Raw genomic sequence first — 10,112 nt, 5'->3', positions numbered from 1 at the left:
AATAATCCCTGTATTTTCAGTCATTATTCGAGAAAAAAAAAAATTACTTAATCTATAGCCGTCGGATTTCTCGAACTTGCATATCTTCTAAGAACTTGATCACATTCCAAATTCTCTGGCAAGAAAGTTTCTTTATATATTCAGTCAATTCCTTTCCCGGGGAAAAAAAAAACTCTTTTCGAGTTTGGTTTTTGAGATACAAGTAATTTTAATTGGTCCGCTCCTTATGAGTACATTTTTCCTCGTGCTTTCCTTCTCTTAACACTATCCCCCCCCCCCCCCCCCCCCCCTTGTTCAAAGATTTAATCAACTCGTGATCGTCCTATCCCTTATTTTCGTCTGGATTAAATAACAATGTGGATCCTTTTTTGTTGATCTGAAAATCCAATTAAAATCTTAGTGTTGTTGTTTTATTGTAAATGAAGAGGCGGCGATGAGGAGAGCAAGAGAGAAATGGAGGTTGTTAGATCTGAGAGTGGAGTAAGGAGCGAGAAAATAGCAGCGCCGGTGGCTCCAGTCATTGCTAGAACTAAGCGATTACAAGTTTGGTTTATCAGGGTTTGTTCCAGTATTCTTTTATGGACCTGTTTGGTTCAGCTTCTTACGGTTGGAGAGTTATGGCACTCCAGTTTTATCAATATCATCGCCCCCTCCGTTAAACATCCTCCTCTTCCCCTCCTTCCCCTTAGTAAGTCTGAAAAGAAAATTATTATTTTTTTGTCTTTATTTTTGTAGGGATTTATTTTTAATATTTAAATTATTGAACAAAAAATGGAACGTTGGAATTCTGAATTCTTATCGGGACATGGCAATTTGTGATCTTGGTTTATAAGAAGACGAGGACAGTTGAGATTACTAAGAGTGGGACTAGTGTATATATTACAAGTTGTAAGGTTTGGTGATTTGTTTATCTTCAATTTGGTTTTGGCTAAGTTGCTGATTCTTTTAGTTAGCCAAGTCAATTATTCAGTAAAAAGGGAAAAAAAACACTGCATTTTCGTGGGGTTTGGAGGTTGATTTCTGTTGTCTGAAAGGTTAAAGTATGGATTTTTAAAACATCTAGTTTGGTTATATTTTGAATTAATCCCAATCCCTGTAGCATTCATTCTACGTGTGGATTGCTGGTTTATGGTGGTACACATAATCTTAAGTTATGTCGATGATGTAAGAGTTTTGGAATTGTTAATCAATAAAAGTTTCTTTTTTGGTCCTCAACCTGTCTTGAATTTTTTTTCTAAAGTTCAAGTGCTAATGGTTGAGTCACGATTCTTGCTTCTCTGGGAGCTCTCGTGAGTGGTTTCATCCAGAAGTTACATCTTGGCAGTCCTTTCATAACTCTTAGCTTTCTCCTGTGACTGATTCTAGCTTCTGAATCAAAGTTCTTGAGTTGGTGGTTCATCATATACATCTCAAACACCTTCTGTTTGAGTTTTACATGCATCTGCATTTGCTATGATGATTTCTTTTTGAAGAAAAACATTTCTGGAAAAATACTAAAAAAGTTCTGTTTTAAATTGTGGTGGGACATTTTTCATGTGCAGTTAAAGCTTTAACATATAGAATCTCTCAAAAGTCCAAGTCTTCTTTTATGGACGCCATTAGGGTCTTTCTGTCTATCTCTGTAAATAAGACCTTAAGAGCTGCAACTTTTTGCAGGAAACTATACAAGCAATGGTTATCTTAAAGTGTCCTGCAATGGTGGCTTGAATCAAATGCGATCCGCGGTTTGTACTTCTTCTTTTACTACTTGCCGTAATTGTTCTTCAGGTCACTAACCTGGCTAGTATGGAATTTCAGATCTGTGACATGGTGGCTGTCGCCAGGCTTTTGAATCTCACTTTGGTTGTTCCAGAACTTGATAAAACATCTTTCTGGGCTGACAATAGGTATTTTTTCTGTTATTGGCATGCTTTGATATTTTCTTCTTTCACAGTTATTTAATATTAACTACACAGATTCTTTCTGCAGTACTTTTGAGGACATATTTGATGTGAAACATTTCATTGAGTCACTAAGAGATGAAATTCGAATTGTCAGAAGGCTTCCAAAGAGATTTAGTAGTAAATATGGATACAAAGTATTTGAGATGCCCCCGGTTAGCTGGTCCAGCGAAGAATACTACCTGCAACAGGTTTAAATATTTTTACTAGCTTCTATTAGTGGAAAATATGTTTATATCAGGCATTATTTAGCAGTTGTTTAAAAATTAGTAGATAATCATGCAAGCTCTTTATCTTAAAGCTGGGTCGTTAGATATTGAAATTTAGCTCCAATTTGGCTAGTCAGATCAGCAGTTGACCTGAGAGAGCATCACTTAAAGTTGATTCTATGTAAGGGTCAAATCTTTAGAATGAATGTTCTGATTCTCTCCCAAGTTTTGGTATGATCTTTTGGGGATTTGCTAGAACTGTCATGAAGATCAACTTTATGCAACTTAGTAACTTTCTGAGGAGTTCACAATTAGTTAAAGACTATAGTTTGCCGGAGATCATCTCCTCATCTCCCAGTTGCATACAGAGATTCCCCAGATACAGGATTTGCATGTCCTGAATTATGTTGTATAAGTGGATGATGAATTGAAACGGCCATCTTCATATTGTAATTTTTTTTGTGTGTGTTATATGCTTGTAAAGTTACAGCAGATGGTATGGAATTATTAATCAAACCAACTGGGTAAATGAGCTCTTAGAAAATCAATTGCAGAGGGTGAAAGAACAAAATGAAGACATTTGAGTAGACTGAATATGGTAATTAGAAGCCTCGGTTGATTCTTGTACTGAAGAATAATAGGCACAACAATGCCACCGCTGAAACTCTTGTGTAATAATGGATTAGGGATTTGGTTCTGATATATAAACTTTTAAAAGTATTGTTTCATTTATTTATCTTGAGATTCAAGGCTTTCAAAGTACTTTTAAGCTACGGGATAGTAAGATTAATTAGCCTTTAGCTGAATGTATGAGTTATGATGCTGTTTCTACTTTCTCTTAGTAATACTTCTTGTTTAATGACTTTGAACTGGTAATGCAGATCTTGCCACTTTTCAGTAAACAAAAGGTGTTGCACTTCAATAAAACAGATGCACGTTTGGCAAACAACGGGGTTTCAATTGATCTTCAGAAAGTCAGGTGCCGTGTTACTTTTCAGGCACTGAAATTCACTCCAGAGATTGAATCTTTGGGGTACAAATTGGTTCGTGTTCTACACGAAAGGGGGCCTTTTGTGGCTTTGCATATGAGATATGAGATGGACATGTTGGCTTTCTCAGGTTGTACCCATGGCTGTACCAAGGAAGAAGCCGAGGAGCTCAAGCAGTTAAGGTTTGTTGTATTTGAAAATTGCCATTTCTTTTTTTCATTTTCGGTATATAGTTAATGATCCAACTAAAAGTCTTGTTCTAAAATAAACTAACGGTCTTCAATTTTCATCATTCTTATTCTGCTTGAGGTCTGCCCTCATTCAGTAGCTGCTAGTAGATACATAAGTTGAGAAAGAGAATCAGTAAATTGTAGTCATTGCTAAATATTTGACAAAATAACTATTTTATAATCACAGTAAGAAAGGATGCCAACTTTGAGGCAATCCATTATTTTCATCTCTTTTGTAGAGATGTATAATAAATTTTTTTATTGCATTTTCATATTCCGTTTAGGTATGCATACCCTTGGTGGAGAGAGAAAGAGATAGTTTCTGAAGAGAGGAGATCACAAGGTTTGTGCCCATTGACTCCTGAGGAGACAGCGTTGATTTTGCAAGCACTGGGTTTTGACAAGGACACACAGATATATATTGCAGCTGGTGAGATATATGGCAGTGAGCGGAGACTTGCGGTGCTAAGAGCTGCTTATCCAAGGACTGTGAGTTATTAACCATTCTCTCTGTTGTGTTATTCAAACACTAGCAGGTCTGGCTAATGCTTTGCAACAATCGGAAATGTCTCAAAGAATATTGGTCAGTACATGTTGAATCCCATCTCATTGATTGTTGCTTGTGGTCCATTTGCCAATGGGCCCAGCATGCAAACTGATGGGTTTGAATCTAAAGTAGCAGAGCAGTTGGGTCTTTTGGATTTTTATTAGAGCGATGAACAAGAGAGGACCTCTTTTAGGGCCCTATCAAATGGTTTAAGCTGACTTTGGAATATGCATGTCCACAATAACTAATTCCATATTATTGAAACTAGTTAGTTATCATTTTCAGTGCATGTTTGCATGTTTCTTCTTGATCTCAATGCCAAAGGTTATTTCAGGTGAGAAAGGAAATGCTATTAGATTCAGGGGAGCTGCAGCAATTCCAGAACCATTCATCACAAATGGCTGCACTCGATTTCATGGTCTCAATAGCCAGTGACACTTTCATCCCCACCTATGACGGAAACATGGCAAAAGTTGTGGAAGGTCACCGCAGGTACAAACACCGTTTCTCTCATGCAGTGTTTATCTTATATCAATTTACCATGGAAAAAAGTCATCATTTGAAGCATCTTGGAGAGTTCCTGATTAGTTTTTTGTGCAGGTATCTTGGGTTTAAGAAGACTGTCCTGCTAGACCGAAAAAGACTTGTGGAGTTAATGGATTTGCATCAGATTGGGACACTTACATGGAATGAGTTTGTATTTGCTGTTCGATCAGCACATGAGAAGAGGATGGGAAAGCCAACTCGACGTAGGGTTATTGCAGATAAACCAAAAGAGGAAGATTATTTTTACGCAAACCCTCAAGAGTGCCTTTGTGAGGGAACAAGCTGTGATGATTTATTAGGACCTGGTAATTCAAGTTCAGTTCCGTGATTGCAACAAATCCAAGCACACCGAGATGGTGTTCTACTTAATTTTTCATAAGCAGTGTGGTGCACATGCCGTGTGACTTCCATCAATCCCTAATTGACCAACGTATACACACCCTAGAGATTTGTAAGGAACGACAGACCAGAATCCTTTGAGTGCCCATTTAGGCTATCAAAGGCTACGCTCTTCAATTTTTTCTGTTGATATATTTATTCATTTCTTCTCCTGCTAAAAAGTTTGTTCAGGAATGTCATATAATCCCACAGTTAAAAGTTACACCTGTAGCCATTTCTCTGATGCAATGCTTCAGAACAATGTCTGTGAACTTACAGAAACAATTTTCAGGATAGGCCCAGGAAAACGGTGAAGCAAGAGTAGTGTAAATGAAAGAAACGGATCCTTTTCTTGCCTAATGCAAAGTGAAATATACAGAAACGCCGACCTCAACTTTGCGTGCAAATTTCAGAACCTACCTGGCATACAAATATACAGAAACGCCTTTCCGTTTCCTTGAACTCTTGTTATATCAACTGTTTCTAAAAACATACAGGGTGTGCCGACTGGAATAATACATACAGCAAGAGAATTTAGGGCAGCAGAAACTATCTGAGTGCATTACTTGGATATGAATACAACTAATGTGCGTGCCGACTACCAAGGATGTTCTTTCTTGAGAACTTCATGAAGGGCGTCCAGAAAGTAATGGCCTCAATTTCTTGACATATGATGCCGTTTTCTACTTGGACTCCCAAAATATGATTTCACCTTGCTCCCCAACTAGACCAAGATCCTTGAGCCTCCTCTCCTGGTAATATTCCAACTCATCTAATTCTGATTGTCTCTGCTTGAAAATCTCCTCAATTTGCTGCAGCACCTTCTTTTCCCCTGCTCTTATTCCAACTGCAATCTCAAGCCTTGGGTTGAGTTCTTCTCCTTTTAGCTTCTCATCCTGCATTTCACACTTGTATTTATTTACTTCACATTTTTCGCTATTAATTAAACATCAGAAGAAGCTATCTATTTTAGAATTTGGAAAGTATAACTGCAATGGAACAGGGGAAAAGGAAAGGCCCTGTGTGCCAAGAGAAGTAGATTGCTCTGAATCATCTGAAAAAGGAACTTAAACTAATTCTTTCTTGATCAAATTGTGCATTAGACTAGCTTTATTTGAGCTCAAAATCCTAGAAGCATCGTCTCAAAGATGAACATAACTTGTAACCAAGGAAAAAAATATATGAGTATAGCTTAAGTTGTTCCATAATGCTCAGTTGCATTACTACTTAAGGATACTATGATAGAATCTCAAAAAGATTCTCTCATAGGAAGCATGTTGAAATAAACATAAACAGGTGTCAGCAAACTTGTGTTGTGAGCCATCACAAGCTCTGTTGCCTATAGTTATGCAGATATTTGTATAATGATTTATTCAAGCTTAACTTGGTGACCTTGTTAAATGTTCATGTAAGATATACAAAACACTGCTTCCTATATTGAAGCCAAGCACATAACATGGACCACATAATAACAAATATCTTATCTGCTTGGATGAAAAATCACCTCTTCAATGGTGGTATGATATCCAGAAAGAGCAGATTTGCAAGCATCTCTGACCACTCTGCATATGAGCTCCTCATTGGCACGGCTTACTGGCAATTCGAGATGGCCCCATATAGTGTTTCTGAAAATAGATTCCAAGAGGAAAGAATCGGTACCCCCAAGTGCTACCAGCCTCAGATATGGAAGCAATGTTGGTGGAAGAGGATTGCCTAGAACAATGTCAAAATCTGCTATCTCACCCAGACCATTTGTCTCGGCAATATCCAGCTTGTCACCGAAAAATGGGTCTGACTCAGATATCTGAAGTGTCAAGGTATACATATTGCGGTCTGACTTTGCTTCTATGAATCCATAGTCCACAGCCAACTCAGCATTGCTCAAGTTTAAATTATATTGGATAAGTACCTGCAGAACATCCCTCCAACTTAGTCATAATCGATAACAATATTGACAGGATCACAAATCAATGATACGATTAGGTCTTTTTTCTACTAAACTCTCGAGGAGTTGTGGGTTCCTGGTGTTTATGTGGAGACTCCTTCAGCTAATTCCTCATGCATTTTTAATTATTTCCACTGTTTTAAAACCCTCCAATTCTGTTTAACCCCCTTCCCACATAGATGTAGATATAGATAAATGCTTTAAAGTTTTGCAAGGATGTCATCGAAAATACACATTCAGATTCATTGCAAGCTAAGGATACACGCAAAGTGATCGATGTCTCTAAAACCTTTCTAAAACACACTTTTTAAAGCTTCAGTAGAAGTATTTGTTGGAGTACTTCACCTGCTCACCGGCCTTGAGTGAAATGGGGGACCGCAAAGAAAATATGAGATCTCTGGAGAAAAGACCTGCTCCTTTAATCTCATAAACACCATCTTCTATGGTAATGTCTGGGCTGTGGTTGACCTGATCCAAGAGCCAGGTATGCAGAAAATTACACTTTAAGGAGGAGGGAAATCATAATAAATTAGCCAGGACATGTTGAAATTGGATTTGCTTTTTCTTTTTTCTTTTTATTGGTGAATAAAGCCTCTGTATAGAAGGTTGAGGCTTTAACATTCTCGAAAACTTTTTAGGGCAACAAGAGCTGCAAACTTCTGAGCTGTATATTTTCTTCACTATTTCCCTGTGATGATTGGGATTCGTGTATCAACATTGCTTAGTTATGCTGAGCTTAAATCAGAATGCTGTGTGCAAGTAAGATTCCGTGAAGTAAACTAACTGCATGGCTAAATCACACATTCTGAATTGCTCAGTGAAAAGGTTAAGTTTCTATTTGCTGAAGTATAAAACAGGCTCCAACCTAACCGAGGTCTTTTCTAGTAAAATACAGGCACTGATAAAAAATCGAGGCCATTTCCAGAAGATCTCTTCGTTATTTCAAGCAAAACCAGCAACTAGTACACCACAAGTATTATGTACATTGTACGCTTTAACAAGCTACTGAAAACTGACTCGAAGAAAAAGAAGAAAGAGCTTACCAAGTCTGCCAGGGGGATCAAAACAAGGTTTTGACCACGAAGACGTGAAAAAGACCTTGATCTGAGAATCCCAAATGCCCAAGAGAAGTCATCCAACGTTACAGGGGAGGGAAAGAGCTGCTTATGAGGGACAAGGATTTCTTCTTCTACTTTCAGAAATTCACGCCGCAGATAGCTTTTCACACCCAATGTTGTGCTCAATAGCTGGGTTCCTGTACTTGAAATCAAGAAAATCACAACGATTGGTGACGAAGACAAAACAACAGCGAATAAAAAATGACAAATCTAGCATTAGAAAAATCATAAGAGTATCTATGCATAGCATAACAAAATGCCAGATAGGAGTGTTGATTGTACCTCGAATTTCATCTAATTTTACACGGAACTAAACAGTTGAATTTACAATACATATCAAGCGTTCTAAATTCCGAGTTCTTGATATGGAACAAACAACTCTTATCATTTTTTATTCCCAAACTATAAAAAATAGTCTCATTTTTTATTCCCAAACTATAATTAGCAAGCTCTAAAGACTAATATAGCACTAATTCGACAGTAGTTAAGACAATATACGATTATAAACTAACGTAAAGACCACACTAACCTTGAAGTTCAGCAAGCTCCTCTTCTGACCTGCACTGGAATCCATTAAAGCCACATTTTATCAACCCCAAAATCTCAATTCAAAAAACCATTTAGTTAGTTCAATAAGAAAACTCCGAAACAATGAAAGCCAAACCCAACCCACCAAAATATAGTGGAATTAGTACTTTCGGGAAGGACATCCAAATATGGCCTCCAAGTCGAATCCTCCTTTAACTTCTCTCTTATCAAGAAAAGAGCCACGGATACCCAAGGCTTCACTCCACCGCACACATTCCCTATCTCAGAAGCAGCTACTACATCCGGGTTTATCCACAGCTTCTTTGGTATCTCCAAAACAACTTCATTTCTTGAAATATCTCTCTGTGCTACCAGCCCCAGGCCTTGAGGCACCAAACCAGGCCTTGCAGGAGTCTTGGCTGACACCACATCTTGATCACTCAGCCACTGCCAGAATGTTTGCACTGCCGCTGCAGCAGCTGCTGCCGGTGGTGACTGAAAAGAGGTTACAGAGAGTGGTTTCTTGAAATGAAGAGATGGGTTCTTGGTGAAGAAAGTGGAGTTTTTGAAGGGTTTTGAAGGAGAGAGTGAGAGAGTGAAGTGTGTGGCCATTAGGACAGTCGAGAGTACTCCTTCAGTTAATGGGATAACGAGAAAAAAGCGAGATCGTTCTGTTGGGGCTTTTTATAGCTAGTGGTTGATCATAGTCGAGGGTTTGAAACGGTGTGTCGTTTAACTGCCTGGGAGACGTATCAATTGCTTAAGAAATGAGATGTCGTTTATTAGTCACCGGAGCACATGTCGTTTTCTTTCTTTGGTAAACTAATATTACTGAAATTACACTTCAGTATATATTTTAATCCTTCTTATACCATATGTTTTATCTGATAAAGTATAGGGTTTGATAAGGAACATAAGGGGCATATACGTAATTACCCAATACATCAAAGTAAAGTTGCTTCGTGAACAGCAAGGCTATTGGACACGTGCCAAATTTTATCTGGAAGGACACTTTGCACGTGCTTTATGTCCACTTGCTTTGCATGCAGGGGCTGGTGTTGTCATTGGTGCCGGGATCAATGCTGTGCATGCACACAACACAAGCAATTTAGAGTCATTTGTTGTCTAATAATGGACAACAAGTTCATACATGCATATGACTGTGAAGACGATTTTCCTTGATTTTTTCCTTTTGATTTATTTTATATTCCAACATGTTTTTTTTTTCTTTTTCATTCAACATATTTTAATAAAAAAATAATTACTATTCTAAGGTAACCTCTCGAAATTTGCATACCTATAAAGAAAAGAAAAGACGAAAAAGACAAGTTCCCTGCACCCAAGAAATGAAAACAAGATGAAGAAATTGAACAAATATTAGAATAATTTATGGGACGGTATTCCGTATCATGAACACCTTAAATAATGGATGGCATAGCAAGCCAAGAAAAAAAAAACTATACCTTAATAAGTTGATTGATTTGATTATTGCATGCCTTTTTTGTAAGTATACGTTTTTTATTAATTGATTTTATTTTATGCTGATTTTTTTTTCTTGGACGAGTTTTTCTGAAAGAAATTTGAAGTCTCCGACTCCGTTTCCTAGATTAGAGAAAAATAAAATAAAATAAAATATTTGTAATTAGGTTTACAAATTCTCAGTGCCAGGCGGCCGGGCAACC

General features: G+C 37.6%; 2 protein-coding genes across 2 annotated transcripts; one reads left to right on the top strand and one right to left on the bottom strand.

Annotated features, from left to right (window-relative positions):
• LOC7460710 (rhamnogalacturonan I rhamnosyltransferase 1) lies at positions 1 to 5,062 on the top strand. Its single transcript, XM_024607472.2, has 8 exons — positions 1 to 688; positions 1,657 to 1,724; positions 1,798 to 1,886; positions 1,969 to 2,131; positions 3,031 to 3,320; positions 3,653 to 3,857; positions 4,250 to 4,407; positions 4,516 to 5,062. Exons 1-8 carry the CDS (start codon positions 454 to 456, stop codon positions 4,787 to 4,789), a joined length of 1,482 nt encoding a protein of 493 aa, XP_024463240.2. The 5' UTR covers positions 1 to 453; the 3' UTR covers positions 4,790 to 5,062.
• A 104-nt stretch (positions 5,063 to 5,166) lies between these two features.
• On the bottom strand, positions 5,167 to 9,085 carry LOC7498187 (fructose-bisphosphate aldolase-lysine N-methyltransferase, chloroplastic). Its single transcript, XM_024607473.2, has 6 exons — positions 8,576 to 9,085; positions 8,432 to 8,460; positions 7,828 to 8,039; positions 7,130 to 7,252; positions 6,344 to 6,748; positions 5,167 to 5,735 (listed from the first exon to the last, which is right to left on the bottom strand). The coding sequence occupies exons 1-6, from the start codon at positions 9,040 to 9,042 to the stop codon at positions 5,523 to 5,525; spliced, it is 1,449 nt and encodes a 482-aa protein (XP_024463241.2). The 5' UTR covers positions 9,043 to 9,085; the 3' UTR covers positions 5,167 to 5,522.
• Positions 9,086 to 10,112: the final 1,027 nt, after the last annotated feature.

This window comes from Populus trichocarpa, chromosome 8, assembly GCF_000002775.5.
Source record: "Populus trichocarpa isolate Nisqually-1 chromosome 8, P.trichocarpa_v4.1, whole genome shotgun sequence".
NCBI lineage: Eukaryota > Viridiplantae > Streptophyta > Magnoliopsida > Malpighiales > Salicaceae > Populus > Populus trichocarpa.
Note: the sequence above shows the minus strand (reverse complement) of the source record. Positions and strands in the feature narration are given on the sequence as shown.

What these genes read in the sequence shown, in the direction of transcription:
- LOC7460710 (XM_024607472.2), top strand. Translation starts at nt 454, where the DNA reads ATGGAGGTTGTTAGATCTGAGAGTGGAGTAAGGAGCGAGAAAATAGCA. An exon ending in TGAATCAAATGCGATCCGCG is followed by an intron (nt 1,725 to 1,797) that starts GTTTGTACTTCT and finishes ATGGAATTTCAG; the next exon opens with ATCTGTGACATGGTGGCTGT. An exon ending in GAGGAGCTCAAGCAGTTAAG is followed by an intron (nt 3,321 to 3,652) that starts GTTTGTTGTATT and finishes TATTCCGTTTAG; the next exon opens with GTATGCATACCCTTGGTGGA.
- LOC7498187 (XM_024607473.2), bottom strand. Translation starts at nt 9,042, where the DNA reads ATGGCCACACACTTCACTCTCTCACTCTCTCCTTCAAAACCCTTCAAA. An exon ending in ACTAATTCCACTATATTTTG is followed by an intron (nt 8,461 to 8,575) that starts GTGGGTTGGGTT and finishes ATTCCAGTGCAG; the next exon opens with GTCAGAAGAGGAGCTTGCTG. An exon ending in GGAGCTTGCTGAACTTCAAG is followed by an intron (nt 8,040 to 8,431) that starts GTTAGTGTGGTC and finishes TTTCAAGTACAG; the next exon opens with GAACCCAGCTATTGAGCACA.